General features: G+C 42.7%; 2 protein-coding genes across 20 annotated transcripts in view; one reads left to right on the forward strand and one right to left on the reverse strand.

The window, feature by feature from the left end:
* Positions 1-2,128, reverse strand: part of OXNAD1 (oxidoreductase NAD binding domain containing 1) — an 18,662-nt gene extending 16,534 nt beyond the window's left edge. For 8 of the 16 annotated variants that reach the window (XM_054192658.1, XM_054192656.1, XM_054192649.1 and 5 more), the window contains exons 1-2: positions 2,024-2,110; positions 1,349-1,421 (exon numbers count right to left, since the gene is read on the reverse strand). The gene's annotated coding sequence lies outside the window, so the exon portion shown is untranslated. Of the gene's footprint in view, positions 1-1,348; positions 1,526-2,023 lie in introns of those variants that run through there. The other 8 variants (XM_054192657.1, XM_054192652.1, XM_054192647.1 and 5 more) reach the window with 6 other exon arrangements.
* Positions 2,098-18,287, forward strand: DPH3 (diphthamide biosynthesis 3). Of its 4 annotated transcripts, XR_008465033.1 has the most exons (4): positions 2,110-2,290; positions 2,444-2,518; positions 2,990-3,164; positions 16,448-16,575. XR_008465033.1 is itself a non-coding variant. In XM_054192664.1 (3 exons), exons 1-3 carry the CDS (start codon positions 2,183-2,185, stop codon positions 16,589-16,591), a joined length of 327 nt encoding a protein of 108 aa, XP_054048639.1. In that variant the 5' UTR covers positions 2,100-2,182; the 3' UTR covers positions 16,592-18,287. The 4 variants fall into 4 exon arrangements, 3 of the variants coding, with proteins under 3 accessions (XP_054048641.1, XP_054048639.1, XP_054048640.1); XM_054192664.1 differs by lacking the exon at positions 2,990-3,164 and having other exon boundaries at positions 2,100-2,290; positions 16,448-18,287; XM_054192665.1 differs by lacking the exon at positions 16,448-16,575 and having other exon boundaries at positions 2,990-4,557.
* Positions 18,288-18,301: the final 14 nt, after the last annotated feature.

Genomic DNA, 18,301 nt, shown 5'->3' on the forward strand with positions numbered 1-18,301 from the left:
TTCTCCATGCAAATGTGGACAAACTACCGGTAACAAAAGTATTAACATTCTTAAATTATTTTAGCAAGACAAAGTACACATCTAATGAAGAAGTCACGCTCCTCTATATCAGCATGTTCAGTCTGCAAACCCTGAGTGCTTACAAATCATTAAGCAACTCAAATTCATGAGATCATTTTATGATCTGGAGCCTTTTAGATAGCAGATCTTGATTATATCCATCTACATCTACTTCTTTAGGCTTTCAGATGCTTTTTGATTCATGTTTTCAAGCTTTTCACTCTACCACATTAACTAATTCAAAGTAAAAATGAAGGATGTTTGAAAGTAGACATCCTTATGTAAGCTGTTTATGCCAATAGCTGTGACTAATTAAATCATCACAATGAACCACATAAAATCCAGCGCTCTGCTTCAGAGGCCAAAGACTGAGAATAAAGATTTAATTATTCTTTTTTCATAGTTTTTTTTAATCACCTCACATCCTCAAAACCCTTTCCGTAATTAATTGCTAGTAAACACAGCGACATCTGCTGGTAAATTAGGTAGCCTAACTTTAAAATCCACTACAAAGATTCTGGATCGTTTATTTATATTTAGTTTAATTCTGCTGCTTATGTTGACAGGCACTTAAAACCAGCCTTATTCTCATTTTCACTGCTACCAATTTAGAAAGCAAACGTGTTCAGTTCTACACATGAAAATGTAAAACAAAAACAAAACAAACAAAAGTTCAGTATCAATACATAATACTGAAAACAAAATAAATGTCAGGCTTATTTTATTGTACAAGCTACAACTTTGAAGTCAGAGCTGAAAGATTCTATTGATACAGACTATTTTAAGACTGAGACTCTACCCTAAATTAAAAACAACTGTTGAACAGTAGTTCAAGATACTTGTTCCATTTACACTATCATCAATCACTTTCCAATCCTGAAAAAGCACAATAAAAATCAACTGCAATTTTTACACTGTAACTAATAAATTCCAAAATCTCTTTTAATGAGCCCTCGTTCTCCTCTACCATATGAAAGTCTGAGTCATGCTTTTACAAAATGCGAACAGCCTCTCCCCCATCTGCCATCTCGGCAACTTTCTTGGCTCATCCAGCTCTTTGGCAACTCCTTGCCCTCCAAGAAGCGCAGTGCTTCAGCCTCCCAAGCTCCTGTCTGGTGGGATGTTCTCCCTTTATTTTTCCTTCTCTTCTTACCCAAGCCCTTACAGAAACAGCCATTCCAAATACTCCCCATCTTCCTTTGCTCTGCAGACAGAAATGAGTGTTTCTTTTGTATATGACTCCTTCTCACTTAGAATTATAATCAAGCAATTCATTCGTTCTCCTTACCCTCTGGCCCTGGGTTAATATCACTTGAGATCTACGACCGCATCTCTTCTTTTCCTCAGTCCTACATCAGTATCTGAAGGGAGAGAGTTACTTTTAGTCAACTCCTACCACACCTAAGAGCAACCTACTAGATAAGTTAATGCAAGAGAGTGTTGAGGGGCAAGCAAGGACACTGAAGCAAGCAGGATAAGACATCTTTTACCAAAAGCAAGTGCCCAGATCGGTAAGAGATACATATCCTTCTAACCAAACTGTCCCTCCTGTAAAAATCATCACCCAAAAAAGCTTTCCCCCTTTCAACTAGCATTAAGGGGCCCAAGGACGGGGGGGGGAACGGGAGAAGCCTGCCCTTGGCTGAAGCGGGGCGGCACGAAAGGCTGGAGGGCGGCACGAAAGGCTGGAGGGCCGCCCTCCCGCCTCGGCCCATGGAGGCGGGGAAGGACAAGGTGGCGGCAGTACCCTTCCGTGTCCCCCTCAGCCGCTCGGGATTGCCGCGCCGCCTGCGAGGCGGGCAGGAGGCCGGGGCGGGGAATAACCCTCAAGGCCGAGTAGCGGAGGGTACCGGCCGCCGAGGGTGGGCCGAGGCCGCCAAACTACTTCCCGCCAGCATGAGAGGACAAACTAGGGAGGGTCCCCCCGCCCCACGCTCTCCCCCTCGCTTCCCTCCCAACAGACCCCCGGGTCGCGCGCCCTACCGCAGCAACAACCCCCTACCCGCTGCCACGTCACGTGACCCCCCTCTCGCCCCGCCCTCGTCACGTGATAGAGGGCGTCCGCTCCTGCGTCCCTTCCGCCTCCTCCGGTCTCTTCCTCCCCCCCCCTCCCCGGGGCGCCATGTCGGTGTTCCACGATGAGGTGGAGATCGAGGACTTCGAGTACGATGAAGAGACCGAGACCTACAGCTACCCGTGCCCCTGCGGGGACCGCTTCCTCATCACGCGGGTAACGGCGGGCGGGGAGGGAGGGAGGGAGGGAGATGGAGGGTGGAAGTAGTGCTAGGCCGCGGCCACGCCTCCGCCGGCCGCGGGGTGTCTGTGTGTGTGGGTCGGAGAGGCGGTGGGTCGGTAACTGTCTCCTTCCTGGGGACTGTTGCAGGAGGACCTGGAGAACGGCGAGGACGTGGCCACCTGCCCTAGCTGCTCCCTTATCCTGCGCGTCATTTACGACCAGGTGGGTGCGGGGAGGCGGCGGCCTGCGTGCCCCGTCGGCGGCCCGGTTTGCCGCGCCGCCCCCTGAGGAAGGCGCGGTGGCAGCTTTTAAAAGGCCGTGGTAAAGGTGGGATAGAGTTGGGTGAGCTCGTGGCTCTGCTGTTTGTGACTGCGGCTCATGCGTCATCTCTTGGTTTTCTGGTCTCCTTCTGCCGTGTTTGGGGTTTAAAAAATGCCTGCTTGTGTAAGTGTGGGGTTGAACACTGGCAAAACATCAGTGGTGGCAGGGTCTGTCTATGACTCTAGCAGCCCTATCAGCTAGCCTAATGTTTTTTCTTACCGAGTAGCTATGTTATGGTTTTCATGTTTTGGGAGACAGTTTCATACCACCTATACCCAGGCTAGAAAACAAAATGTTTATCTGCTGTTTTTTTTGAGGGAGAGGAGACCAAAAATAATGAAAATCAACTAAAATTCTGTTTGCTGTCTTTAGGAACAGTTCATGCGTGATGAAGTCGTTGCAGAACCTTTGACAAACAAGGAGTTGATTAAATGCTGATGAATGCATCCTGAACCGTTGCTGCTTTAGAATAAGAAAGTAAGGGCATGGCAACTGTGGAAAGAGACATGGTCCTCTTCCTGGAAGTGCTCGCTACTGTGAGATACAGGTGCAATAACCGACTGTCTTCATAATTTGAATGAGAATTTGCTGGGACATCAACACATGAATGGGTTTTGTTCAAAAGGGTTATACATTTTAAAAATTACATAAGTTGCCGTATGTATTTGAGGAGTATGATCCCAACTGACAGGAAGTCAATATACAGAAGAAATATGCGGAGTTGTGAAATTAAAACGTTTATCTAGCAGTGGCTTCTTAGCCTATGGAGAAAAGTGGGTGACATGTGGGCATGTATCAGTGTGAAATGACATGGGGAGCTGAAATGTTGAGAGACAAAATTGAGAAGTCTGTATGACATGATGCCATACAGAATTACAGCTTTGATCCAGTGTGGTATCACCCAGGATGTGGGCTCACATACTTCCAGCCCACGTTTAATACAGGGGAAAACTAAGAGACCCAGAACCAATGCTGTTGGTAAATTGTTTTTACTACTGTAAGTACAAAGAGGCTGCAGTTGTATTTATATGTGCAGTGGGTGCAACACTTGATTTGTGGCAAATTGGTTTCTTGAATTGCAGTTGCTCTGGAACACCTTTGGTAGCTGTTATCGAATGACTCTCTGACATAATAATGATGTACTTTTGTGGGTGTTGTGTGAAATGAAACAAAAGGAGTCCAACTTTTTTTACCACTGCACAGCTAGTAATGTGCAAATGGACTTGAACTCAAAGTGGATTGTAGTTTACCCATATTTTCTCAACAATTTTGTGATTTGACTGTTGCAGCAAATATAAAATGGGCTGCAGTTCTTTGTGCCATTTGCAGTAGTACATTTGCTGAATTTCTCAGTCTTCCTTTGTTGGTTTCTGTCGTTTCCTGGATAGGAGATGCACACATTTCAATTAATAAAAAGGAATTTTTTAGGGTAGAAAAGAATTGGTAGAATATACTTCAAAGTACATTGATTCCAAGACTACGTCTTGTATTAGAAGCCTCTGCATTTAAGTATTTATTTAAAATTATGGTCATTCGTGTGTTTTAGTAGGATTTGACATCTGTGAAGTTAAATTTGGGGAAAAATACTCATGCAGCATTTATTTAGTTGTTTTTCTCCAGGCACTAAAGATAAGCAAGTCTTACTGAATTCTTGCATTTAACTATTTTTGTTCTTACAACGTTCTGTGAATGTTGAAGATAAACATTCTAATTCTTAAAAAAACAGAAAAGAAAAAAAAAAAGAAAAAAACCTGCACCCTTCAGTTAGAAGTTTTGAATGCAATATGCACAGCCCAAAGTGTTTTCATGCCTAAACCAGAAGGTGGCACTCATGTTACTTCGATATCTGTGCTTCAAAAAAAAAAAAAAAGCTGTGGTACTTTGGTTAGCTATATCAAATATTTATTTTGTCTATTTAAATAAAGATATTTAAAACTGCACTAGTGGTTATAATGGGCCATTGCTTATTGTGTTTGTGCACCAGCCACAATGATTTCCAGAAGTCTTGAGTTGGTGCTGCTGTGGTGATGATACTGGAATTTCTTCACGTTAGCTAAGAAAAAGTGTTTTGGTCTATTGAAAGATGCAATAAAGCAAATTTACAGGAACGCTGTTCAAGCTCCTATTGAAATTTCTACTGCATAAATATCTTAAGGATTTTTCCACAAGTCTTCTACATAAAACGAAGTAGAGTAAGTTTCAAATGGAACACCAGAGAGTGTATGCTCGGAAGTAATTACATCAAAGTAAATTGACAGGTGTAGCATCTCTAAAGGTGCATGGATTTTACATAAGTAATTTGACTATATTTCATTTTATAGTGAAGTTAAGGCACTGTTACAAAGACTTCTATGACACTGGCGTAGAAAACTATTTATATTCCATATGGTTGTAAAAAGTGTTTATCAATTGAATTTTACTGGCTTATGCTAATACAAGCTTTGAAGTGATTCTCTGTAGTGTTCCCTGCTCACCTAAAATAGAGGTAATGGCTTTTTTAACATAAACTTTAGCAAAATTAGTTACTTTAATACATCAGTTAGGGACTGTTAATGCTTAAGGTTTCATGATAAGCATATTCTTACCAAATATGGACAGGATTCAAGTTGTATAGTGCAATTTATAGGCACATTAAGTTTATTTGGTTACATAGTTTATATCAAAGCTTTAATGAAGTATGTATTACATTTGCTTTTCTGGAGGTTTTTTACAGCATAACACCAGTAAAGTGTTGTGACTGACTTTGTTAGAAAAGGATGTGGCCACACTTGCCCACATAAATTGCTTTCAACTCAGTCTTATTGCAGTGTCGTGAGGATCTCAAGACGGTAGTTACTGTCTCCAAAAAAAGGAGATAAAACAAGGGTGGATGTCATATAACTCTCTTGTTGGCTTTTGGCAATCAGAGAGAGGCGTTTAAAAACCATTGCTGGTTTGTGGCTTTCCATTCTGCTCTGCAGAGAGGAGTGGAGTTCTGTAGCAACAAAGTTCATCCAAACAGCTGCCCACTTCTGTGTTTTGTTAACTTGTAAGAAACTTTTGACTCCAGTGAGTGCAGACAGCTTTTTAGAGTTCTTCTGTACTGTGTAATTCCAAAACACCAGTCAGGGCAATCTGAGTAACCCATCAGAAATGTTCCTTTTCTGGAATTCAGTCATGGGGTTTCTTCAGAGCACCGCAGGCTCTTGCGCGGCGTGCAGGCCCCTTACGTGTTACGGGTGTATTACATATTATTAGAAACCAATGGTTCATTTCTCTTCGAAAAAGGCCATTGCGTAGGACACAAAGAAGTCTTTTGCTTGCTGTTTGTATCTGACCAGCAGATTGATTGATTATGTATTTGATTAGGTCCTTGACTCTGCACAGAGGAGGCCAGTGTGATGAAAACAGCATCGTGTGAACATTAATGGAGGAAGTTGTATTCACTAGAGATTAGAGAGGCTGGAACAAGATCAACTTCAGATATTCATGCTCTGAAATTGCTAACACTGTTAACACTGTTAAACACCACTAAACTCCCATATAATATTGAAAACAAGCAATACGCTGTCTAGCCACAATTTTATGGGAGAAATAAAGATAATTTGTTCTTCATTAAACTAAAAAGGCTTAGCTTCTCCGAGTAGTCAGATTCTTGTTTGCATCTCAAAGAAACTTGCTGAGAGGGTCATGTACTTTTGACTCCTTGTGCCTGTACGTCAGTGGCGTACACGATTAGTTTTTAATAGTTGCTCCAGAAGTCCATGACAGCGACCTTGGACCTCCAAGAGCTGAGGTCATGAGGCCACCAATTTAAGCTGTTGCACTTGTTCCATTTGTCTTTGTGTCAGGGAAGTTGTAACGTCCTGAAGGACACTTACGTTAACACCTTGGCATTTCTTCCCTCCATCACAATTTTTAACTTTGGTTCTCCACACCAGTCAAAAAAATTACCTCCTTTGCAGAACATCAGTTAAATAAAGAACATTACCTAGATTACCAGGTCCATTTACCAAGAAGCAAATGCTGATTAGTTTCAAATAAGCCTTCAAAATTTCAGTTAAATGCACTGACAGCTGTGTGTTGTCACTAAGAAAAACAGTTGCTATGTATGCTGTTTCCATGCCTATTACAGTTTAAGTTCAGGCTAACTGTAGTGGTAGGTGTTTATTAACATTGAAAAATGGAAGCTGTGCCAAGCTGGAAAACTGCTGTCACAATGGCACCAGCTGTCATGGAGGAAGTGGGTCAAAAGGGACTAACCAAGAGGGTAAAGGCTTAAGCAACCTGTCATCACTCCTTCCTCCACCCCTTGCTGTCACTGTTTCGATCTGTTTGCGTATCAGGTGGTCACCTCTCCAAAGTTCTTGGCAGCTCACCAGTCCAGCACAGGCTTCCTGTCAAGTCATGGAAAACCAGTGCCATGCTGTTTGCCCTGCCGCTGAGCGCAGCCAGCCAAGAGGAGCTTGCTCCCAAGGCCGGGTGATGCATGAAGGTCACCATCAGAGCTGCCCCATCCGGCAGCGCCATCGTCCAGCCGGACAGGCGATCACCATGGCTACTGTAAGAATTATATCTCTAAAACAACATAAGTGAACAACAAATGGGTATTTTCTGCATTAGGTTATGTGCTGCAACATGCAATTCTAGCCCTTTAACCAGGTCAAGCAGAAAGTGGGGCTCTCAGAGAGTTCTTTAGAGCTCTACCTGTGTGGAGATTTTTTTTTTTTGAGCCAAAAGATCAATCATGGTGTCCACCAACCTCAGGCAGGAACAGCCCCGTGAGCCCTCGCGTTTTGCTTTCAATGTCCGCCCTCGTTCTTCGTGTTCTTTGTCTTTCCTCTCCTCCATAGAGAAGGAAGGAGCTCTGCCAGCAGGTGGTGATCTAAGGGAATAATTCAAAATACGTGTGATACTGGTGTTGGCAGCTGTGTAATTGAGAAGTAAACTTTTGCAAGCCCCAAATAAGGGGTCATCGTTGTGGAATGTTTCCAAAGGAAGCAACTAGACTCACTTGTGAGTATTATGATTTTATGCCTGCTCTCTTCCTTCTAGTGGAAAAGTAATTTAATTTGCATTCATGGAGTAGTAATTAATTCATGAATATTTGCCCCACATATATATTGTTAAATAAGGTCTTTTTTTTTTCTCTTTTCCATATTTTCAGTTGTTTTCTGATGAATACAGTGTAATTTTCAGTGTCCCATTTTCTTCTCAGAGTCACTTCCCTGAGAGATTTTCAGTCAGCTCATTGATGTTGCTGAAACCAAGCTTTCAAAATTTACGAGTTGGGCCCCTGAAGATCCTAAGTTTGTCTCAAAACTGTAGTATTAAAAAGGTGTTTTAAATTTATTCTGTCAGATTGAAGCTTTTAGGGCTCAGATGTTCATTTTGCTACCAATATTCGCTTTTTTGTTGTGTGGTGGTTATTTTTTATTTTTGAGTCAAAGCATAAGGTCCTTATCATGCTGTTTGAATTCTGAAGCTGTTGCTGTAGGGAAAGATCCAACTATCACAAGACTCAGGGTAAAATTAACAGGAGCTGGCAATACACTGACCCATAAGTCACCCCTTCAGTGCCCTCTTCGTGCTTTCTGCTCCATGGCAAATGGTGTTGCTTTGGTCTCAGCTGTAGTCCTGCTGGACAAGTCAGAAAACAACTTTTTGGCATGTTCCTTATTTCAAGTAAAAGTTATTCCAGTCCATCATAACACTAAATAGCTGCAACGTTTCTGAGCATGATCTTTTTGTGTGTGGTCCTACATGTGTTTACACAAAATGTAAGTTTCTGGTATAACCTCAGGAAGAATAACTATTTTGCATCCCTAGGAAAAAATTACGTTTTTCAAGGGAGTTGGGTTTTTTTGTTTGGTTGTTTTTTTTAAAATACATTGAAATAGATACTCCTTAACAGTTGTAATTTCTGCATATCTCTGATTATAGGCCTGTTGCTGCATCTTTCTGTGGAAATTGTGTACCTATGCAAAGCCAATGCAAGCGTCTGGTATTTATTTTATCTTTCAGATAATAGACTGGTGAGCTCCAACTGAGCTTTGTATACTGCAGCATAAATTTATCGGTTTGTATCACTCCGTAGCAGAGGTTAGAACGGATTTTGTAGCTTGTGGCAGATATTAAGATTAATCTTTCATGTAATTAAATATCGAAAACAGTAGGTAAAATATAAACCCTACATTATCCTACCTTTTCTCTCATTATGGTAGAATACTTTTGACTTTATATTATGCAGAGGCTTCAGTGACCCCCAGTGCACTGCACAGGTGTTACCACATTGGTGGGTTCTGGTGTAGTTCCCTTAGATTGATTAGGAGAACCAGACTCTGAATTTAGATGTGACAACAGTCTGGAGGCAGAGATACAGACAAACCACCTGTCAGAGTGCCGTTTCAGAGCCAGTAAAGAAAGCTGCTGTCCTAGAGGCTGAGATGAACTGTGGCAGCAAAACAGGTAGGTGCATCAGAGCAGAACTGGCTGTCTCAGGGCAAACCAAAGGTCTCCTTAGTCCCATCCCATCCCCAGCACTGCCCTGCAGCTAATGACAAGTCTGACGATAACCAGGGGAAGCATTTGGGAGTACTTCCCTAGAACACCCTACTACACACTTTGTAAGTCATGGACTTCTTGAGACTGATGCTTTTGTGTTTAATAGCATGAATGAATGTATATTTCCATGAATTTGTCTAATCACTTTTTGAATCCACATCACAACTTAAAATCCCCTGTATCCCATGGATATAAGGAATTACACATGTTAAGTACGCTTTGTGAAGACAGGGATCTCTTTTTGCTTGTTTTGAACCCATTGCTCCCTAGTTCATTTGAAAACTTTTGGGACAGCAAGGGACAGTTCCCTGCTCTCTCCTCTCTCTCCTGATGATGACTGCTAAGAATTTTTTCTTATTTCCCCTCAGTTACTTCTGACAGCCTGTAAAGTCCTTGTCTAGTCAGCCACTCCACACAGGAGCTGCTCCATACCTCTAATTGTCTCTGTTGCCCGTCTCTGAACCTTGCCCAGGTCTCCGGCACCATTTTTGAGAGGGATGGAGATAAGAACTGTACACAGTTTTAGACGCAGGTGCATCATGCACACAATTGGCATAATGGTATTTGTGCTCTGTTCTGTTCTCTATTTTCTAAAAATTCTTAAACATTTGATGTGCTTTTTTGATGCGCTTTGTTGAGCGCTAGGCTGACATTGTCTTAGAGCTGATGTTTAATTAAGGAAAAAGCCTTTTAGAATCTAAGCCTCAGAGTAACCATGTCTTTCTCCTACTTTTGCTCATGGCCAAGATGTCTTTTAGAAGACGACAAGGTGATCTGAGTCAGGTGTTGTCAGGTCTGGTGGTCTTTCTGCTAGTCTCTCCCAGTTGGGGTAGTTGTTCTACCACAACCTCCTAACGATGAAGGTGTGCCAGCTCCATGCATTCTGGTAGGACTGTCCCAGACTGGTTAATGCTCTTCTCCTCCCATCATTTAGCTGGCTTTATTTGTTTAGTTTTGCAATTTGTTACTTCCCTTCCGTGTTCTTTTTAATTAGCCATATTGCACTTCTTACATGGCTTCATCTCTTTCTTCAAAGACGCGTCTGTGTGCCTCTCATCTTTCTTTGTCTTTGCTACAGTGGCTTTCCTGATGGGTATCTGGGTTTTCCAGGCGGTGAAGCCTTTGGCTGGAGTTGGTGGTGTGTTTCAATGTGAGGTTTCTTTTAAAATTGAATACACTGTATTTACTTTTCTAAAAGGAGTGTGGATGCTGCCCAAGATGCACATATAAAATAGTGCCCTTTTTGAAAGGGCAAAGAATATTTTTTTTTTTCATTCAAATCTACTTCCTTCTAGCTTTATTTTCTAATACTGGCCGGGGGAAAAAAAAAGAAAAAAAGTCTTATCCTGAATAAATTGTGAGTGATGAATGTGACCGAATGAAGAATTCTTGCTTTTCCTTTTGAAGAAGGGGTTAATTGTAACTCACGGTCTCTCTCCTCTTGCAGAACTACTCAAGATAAAGCTATTTCTTGGAAGAATACCCTTAGGAAGCTAGTGACCTAGAATGAGCTTGGCATAGAATTGCCTTTTAGCCTTAACTGTGATATTCGCTGCTGCGATCTTCATACACAAATGGGTTTTGACAGGCTTTGCAAACAGCCTGGGGTCAGAGCCTACGAGCTTTCCGTGGGCAAGTAAAAGCTGTGGAGTCGGGAACATAATCCGTTTCCTATAGAGACAAACAGGAAAATTCCCAAACGCTGGGATGGTGCACAGCGGGACACTGATGGGCAAATGCAATCCCTCATTGTAGGACTGTGAAAAGGACATGGCAAGCAGCAAGACATGCTCCCAGCCAGGGATGGTTCATGAAGTCCAAGCAGCGCTGTTAACTGGAACCAAGACTGTATTTTTAATATCCCTTGACAATAAGGCCCGAGGGAGAGCAGGCGATGGCCCACCAAGCTGGCATCCTGCCTTGGGCATGAAAAGATGTTTCTGTGATCCCTACATCTTCGCTCCAAGCTGCTTAGCAATCTAGAGATGGGATTTTGCTGTGGAAGCAAGGTTGAGCGGGAGAGGGGGTTGATCCCTAAGCCTTTCCCATGCGGATTTCCTCTGTGTGCACACACACAGAGAGCACATGGCGGTGGGGCGGTTTGGGGCGATGCGCTGGTCCCACCTCCTCCTGCTGATGAGAGGGAGGATTTTTTTCCTGCCCCAGCTGTTTGTTCCAGGCACTAATCTCAGAATTTGTTTCTTTCTCGGTAAACCTAGCAAGTAACCTAGCAGTTAGGGCTGCATAGTTATCCCCTGTGCATACAGCAAGTGAGGGAAGATGTACAGAAGATATGCACTGGAAGAATTTAATCTGGACCCTAGAAAACACTCTGATCCTTTTTTTTTTTTTTTTTGTTCCCCACCCTTTGATAGTTTTTTCAAGTCTGGGATTTTCATAACGGAAGGAGAATTCAAATAAATCAGCAACCGGAGAAAACGCCAAACAACCGCAGTCAAACTTTCTCAGTGTTTTAAACGAATAGACACCCACCACCCACCGCCCCTCCTCAAGATATGACGCCTAACGGGATTTGATTGCGCTTTCTCAGCCAGAGAATTTCTGTCAGTACCTCTGCCAAGTGCACGGTCTGACGGAGGGAGGATTTGATAGCGGTCCAGGTTAAGCCAGCCTCTTCATTCAGAGACAGGGACTGGCAGCCCCACACAGGCTGCAGCGGGGCCACCCAAATGTCGAGTTTCCATCGAGGAAGGCCAAGTTCCCCACACTCTTTTTTTTCTATTTTTGCAACTGTAGCAGGGGCCGTGTCCTTGGGTTCTTTCCATGCCAAATAAAGCGTCTGCACATTTTGTCTAGTTCGGCTTTTTTGTGCAGTGGAGGCGTTTATACCAGGAGCACCTGCAAAAATAGAGGTCTGAAGAAAGGGATTAATTTCTGACAGGTTAATCAACCCGAGGAGTAAGAAATTACCGTGCTAGATTTGTAAACACACTCGCAGGTTGCCTCGCAAGGGCAGCTTGTAGAGATTAAGCTGGCTAGGGATACTCTGAACCTGAGGCACAGGGAGCCCTGTGAGACACAGCTACTATAAAGTGCTCCGAGGCAGATCCTGCCACCCAGCACAGCCGCCTAAATCTGCAGTGGTAGCTCAGGGAGCTTCGGGGATGTTACTTCAGATCCACTTCACCCCACAGAAGGGCAGAATTTAAATGAATTACTCATGAACAGAGAATAAAGGACATGTGCAGTAAATAATAAATTTCTGGGTTTTCTGCCCTTCATGACTGTCTCTCATAAATATTTCACGCTCTCTTACTGCTTCACCGTGTTCAGCCAAAAGATCAGACTGGGCCAGTGCATTTCGGTGTTGTTCACGTCTGAGGCTGTTACAGCTCAGGGTGAGGCAGAACCATAGACAAAAAACTGATTTCTAAGATCGTGATGCCATCCTGGCCAGTCCTGTATCTGAAGTGCCACAGGGCACGTTCTGCGACTGCTCTCAGTCAGCTCTGGCTCCTGTTTTTTTTTTTTCTTTCTCTCTTCCTGAACTGAAAAATAGGGAGGAGAGAGGGGAAGCAATCTTAAATGCATACAAATCAGTTCGGTCCAAAAGTGTTAACTGAAACACATTCTTACACTTCAGCTTTTATGAAATGAATCCTTTCATTCTGAAGAAGTCAATATAAAATATCACAGTATTTCTCACCCTGCACAATCCCTCCATGCAGGCTGGCACCTGACATCAATCTGTGAGTAGATTTGATTTTGATTCCCCCCAAACTTAATTTTTCAGGGGACTTTTCTCAGTGAGTAATGAGTCTGATTTCTCTTTTTTTTGTATGTGTCTGCTGGATTCTTTCTGTTCGCTTATTTTGTTCGGCAGCTATACAGTCTCTATTAGAATACCCTCCAGATGTGAGGTACCTGATTAGAATCAGCCTCAATCGCCATAACTTGCTTCATGAGGTTGCGCTGTTGGCCCCACCGTCAGATGGACCCGAACGCACCTCTACTGTGTTCCACGCACTCCCGGTGCTCCTGACCGGTTGTGCAGCACCAACTGAGGAGCAAAATGCCTCAGTGAGTTTCGACGAGCTACACCCATGGCTGGAGGCACAACGGCTGTTAAGACACATCCTTTTCAGAAAATCTGAAATGCCTCAGTTTTAATATTCTGCTTTCTTACTGAGTTGACTGTCGTATTTTAAACCTGTCAAATGTGTTTTATCAATGTGAAATACTGTTTACTTTCGCTCATTCTTGCATTATCCAGATCTTTACCATGCAGACTCTTTCCCATCTTTTCCCCCAGATGCAGCATATTGTAATTCATTGCGCATGACTGCCAAGAAATGACAATTCCAAGACTGTCCATAGTTCACAATATAGTTATTTTACTGGTGGAAATTCCATCATTTTTTTCGTTATAGCCAGTCCAGCAGAAAGCAACCAGAAAGCTAAGCGAGATGAGCCTCCCAAATAGGGCAGGGAGGAAACCTCAAGTATAGATTTGTGCGTATTTCTGACACGTCCAGCCAAAAAAAGAGAAATCTTGGTCTCAGTAGAACAAATGACCACCTGCACATTCTCAGTCTGAGAAATAACCTCCTCTGTCCTGCCACTTCTCCTGCTCTTATTTGCTCTCCTGTGTTCTCCATTAGGATTGTCTTTCTACTGCCAAAAACAAGAAAAAAGGATACGTCCCTCCTATGTTCTTACTGGATGTAGACTTTGTCCACATCTAGGGGTTTTATTCATTTTACTATTTGTTTTGCAGGTGTGTTTTAAACATTTTTAATAACAGAATTGCACTGATGAGATCTAGTATAGGAGCAGGTATAGATAGCTCTTGCCCTTTCTGCAACTTAATATTCTCCTCAGTTCAGAGGAGGAAATCACTGGCCTGGCAGAACTAGATCCACACAGGGTGGGGAGGTTTTAATGGTACCGGCACAGCTGGAATGGTCTAGTTAAGGGCTACAGGCAAAAACCAACACGTTTTTGGTGCCAAGGGCCAAAATGCAAGTTATCTGGAGGGACAGAATTTCATGGCCTGTTGTACATTTCCAATGTTCATCATGCCAAGAGTATTCCTATTGAGAAACAGAAAATTAGGGGTTAAATCTTTCATCTACAGAGTCACCTTGAAACCCCATAGTGAAATATCAATAATTGAGGATACCTGTTTGCTAAAAAGATTACTGACAGGCATAAAATAACAATCACCAGTAGCTATAAATGTATTTTATGTCTTGGATATTTTCCTGGCAGACTTTAGTCTTTCATTGAGTTATGTAGTAGCAGCCCTGGATTTGGACAACTTGTGCTCAAAAGAGTAGTAGGATGGGTTTTGGGGTACCAGAGGGGAGAAAGGATACCTTTTTTTTAAATCAGTGTACCATGACTTTCCTTGGTTAGCAAAAAAGTATACTACCCTCCACAAACAGAGAGCTCCATTTCAGTTTATTATTTTGCAGTATCCTGTATGAGAAGGAAAAAGATGCGATAACTCTTCCTGGAGAAAATCCAAAATGTTAATTAAAGAAATGGCATTTTGGCATTCATTCCTTACAGGCTGGAGTTCGTGGCCATACTGGTATTTCATGTCTTTCACATGAAGAGCTTTCCAAGATGATCTTCTCTACAAATGACTTTTTTTTTCTGCCACTAGAGGTCCTAAAAATAATAAGGAAAGGAGGCACAATGTACCCATGTATTTGACACTAGAGCATTCTCACAAGGTGGACATGAGTACCAGGTCACTGAAACCCCCAGTGGCTTGGCTGACAGCTCGGGTTAGCCCTAGGCAGACTGGAGGAACGTCTGATTGTTGCACACAAGAGATGAGCTTTGCCTTCGACACAGAGTGATTTTCATGCATTCCTGCCATGTCTCAGAGGAGTGGGAGGCAGGCTTTTCTTGCATTTGGGCAATGCTCGGGTAATTTGTTGTGCCACTCAAGTTAGAGCAAGGAGGGTTGAGTTGTGGGGGAAGGCTCAGGTTGCTCAAATCTGACAAGTGAGATGCTAGCGGAAACCAAGAGTGAATCAAATGCCAAGATATTAAACAGCAGGGCAGCTACCACCAGCTGAAACTGCTTCGAGGACTTGATTCTGGGTCCTTAATCCCCAGACTCCTGCTTTGTCCTTTCCCTTCTAGAGCTTGCTTTTGCAGGTAAGGAGAGATGAAAGTCACCCCAGGTGCTGGGGACAGGAACAACTCCCAGGACCTGGGGGTGTCGGTCAACTGCTGGCTGAATATGAGCCAGCAGCGCGCCCAGATGGCCAAGAAGGCCAACAGCATCCTGGCCTGTACCAGGAACAGTGCCGTGAGTAGGACTAGGGAAGTGATCGTCCCACCGTACTCAGCAGTGGTGGGGCCCCATCTCGAGTACTGCATCCAGTTTTGTGCCCCCTCACTACAAAAAAAGACATTGAGGTGCTGGAGAGTGTCCAAAGAAGGGCAACACAGCTGGTGAGGGGTCTGGAGAATAAGTCTTATGAGGAGCAGCTGAGGGAGCTGGGGTGGTTTAGCCTGGAGACAAGGAGGCTGAGGGGAGACCTCATCCTTCTCTACAACTACCTGAAAGGAGGTTGTAGAGAGGTGGGTGTCAGTCTCTTCTCCCATGTAACAGGCAATAGGACAAGATGAAATGGCCTCAAGTTTCACCAGGGGAGGTTTAGACTGGATATTAGGAAAAATTTTTACACTGAAAGGGTTATTAAGCACTGGAACAGGCTGCCCGGGGAAGTGGTTGAGTCACCATCCCTCGAGGTTTTTAAAAGATGGGTAGACATAGTGCTTAGAGGTATAGTTTAGTGATGGTTTTTGTCAGAGTTAGGCTGATGGTTGGACTAGATGATCTGAAAGGTCCCTTCCAACCTAGGCAATTCTATGATTCTATGACAGCAAAGAGAGAGCAAATGGCCCAACGCATGAAAATGTAGAGAAAAGCTTTCCCTGCCGGGCATTCCAATAGGAGTCAGTATTTGCAACATAAACCCAAGGCTGCTGCTATCATTGTAGCCCCATTGGGTTGTTCTACAGTGCTCAGGTGTTGTAAAAAGAAATGGATGGATGTACTTGGGAATTGAACTTAAATTCAGCTTTTCCCATTTGCCACTTTCCCCTATTCTTTCCCTCTGTTAAAAATTGAACATTGATTTTCCCCGTTCTGATGATTCTGCAGTCTTTGCTAGCATGTAGTTGTTATAAAGACTTTCACTAGCACTGGCAGAGAAAATTCCGGCAAAACAATTTTTATCAAAATTTGCCAGCTTGTTGAAAGAAAGCTGTCCCACAGGAAAATGTTCTTTTTTACGACAGGACGACAAGGAAGCGGAATCGGGCACCTTGCCATGGGCAGCCTGGCCTAGAGACATCTTTCTTTGTGGCTCCAGTGAGAATCCCAGCTCTGTTTCAGAGAGTAAAGGAAACACTGGGTTTTGTTCCACACTGAAACCAAACTGAACTCAGAAACCTTGGATGTTCTGCGAAATGGAGTTACCACTCTCTGCCAAGCCTGAGCATCAGGTTACAATGTCTAACGTTGAATTAAAATGTACAAAAGACTGTATTTTTCAGAAAAGACAGGCATTTTTTTGTTATTAGCAAATTATGGCCTCATTGTACTTATTGTGCTTATCAAGTTATTTTTCAGTGTCAAGACCTATTTTGTTTCACCCTTCCCTGTCATCAACGATTTAAGGGTTGTTCTTGGCACGAGGGAACCTTGAGAGCGCTGTCACGGGCTGCACGCAGGAGGGTGTTCCAACAGCAGGAGCTGGAGCTGAAACCGCTCATTGTTTATGTAAAACTAAAAGTTATTTCCTTAGCATCAGCACCAGGCTCCGTTCCTGAGGTTGTACGTGTGCGTATCTGCGCAGACGCCACAGAAACTAGGAAATTAATGTTTCCTTTGCTTCTGCAAATAAAGGAATCAGCCTCAAACTGCCCTGAAGAAGCGGCTCTTGCCACCGCCCGGGAGCTTGCTACGGCAGCTGGCGATCCATCAGCCGAGCTGCATGAACTCGGGAAGCATTCATGGCTCGGTCAGACTAAGCCATCTTTCAGGCTCCATGATTTGTTGACTGATCTGTAAGTTAAAACGGCTCTTGGCACCGCAGATGATGAGTTTTCAATGGATATGACACATACACAAATTAGATAAGAAGACAGAAAGCCAGTGTTTTAGATAGACAGCTTGGCCAATGAGAATTTTACCGCAAGGCTTATTTTTAATTGATGCGATGAGTTTTATGCATCTGCCCACTTGAAATATTCTGATTATGAAACTGTCTCTTCGTTCACTGCTTGGCTGTTGATTTCTAAGCGGGCAAAGCAGGCCGTGTGTACTAATAAAAGGGACAGGAGAAAAGAGAAAGACGCTAATGCAATGAATTATCTTCTCCATAGGGCTGTTTCGCATTAAACATTTTGGTTTGGCTACAGCTTCTGACCGCTTTTGGTTTGTTCAGTAATACCAAACCATATGGATAAAGAGTGATTGACAGAATACGCTGTGTTTGAAGCAGCCTCCCAATGGCTTGTACTCAGATATAAATATCTGATATTCTAAATCTTGAGAGATGAACTCCTGATGCATCGAAGTGCCAGTTGATTTTCTTTCATATCTGTGATTAAATTTTTCATGTAGATGTCACATTAAATGATGAAAAAGAGACTGTAACAAAAAATCATTTTTCACCTAATAGGATATTAAGTTAAGAAGTTAAGAAAAAATACTGTGAAAAACATAATACCAAAGGATGTAATCCTTTAAGGCTCATTTATGCCTATAACGATATGACATTATTAGAATATTTTTTTTCAGTCTGTAAGACTGAGAGACTAATAAATATACAACAAAGAATGGAAATTCATGGTAGCAATCTTTTAAATAATTGCACAAAATAGTTCAGATTGTTTTAAAATATATTTAGTATTTTTATATAATGCATATTTTTAAAAAATGGATTATTTTCACCATCTTCTCAATTTATAATGCAAAATTACTGTTAGTGTAAATAAACATGATATTATTACCAAAGGTCATGGACTTTAACAAAGGCCGTTGTGTAGCTACTTAGAAACTGGGTACTGTATTCAGCCTTTAGGCTGGTCTGTATGTAACTGAGGTTCAAATTAAAATGAACCTTGCTAACAATCCTGACACCTGTA

The sequence above is a fragment of the Rissa tridactyla genome, chromosome 2, assembly GCF_028500815.1.
Source record: "Rissa tridactyla isolate bRisTri1 chromosome 2, bRisTri1.patW.cur.20221130, whole genome shotgun sequence".
Taxonomy (NCBI): Eukaryota; Metazoa; Chordata; class Aves; order Charadriiformes; family Laridae; genus Rissa; species Rissa tridactyla.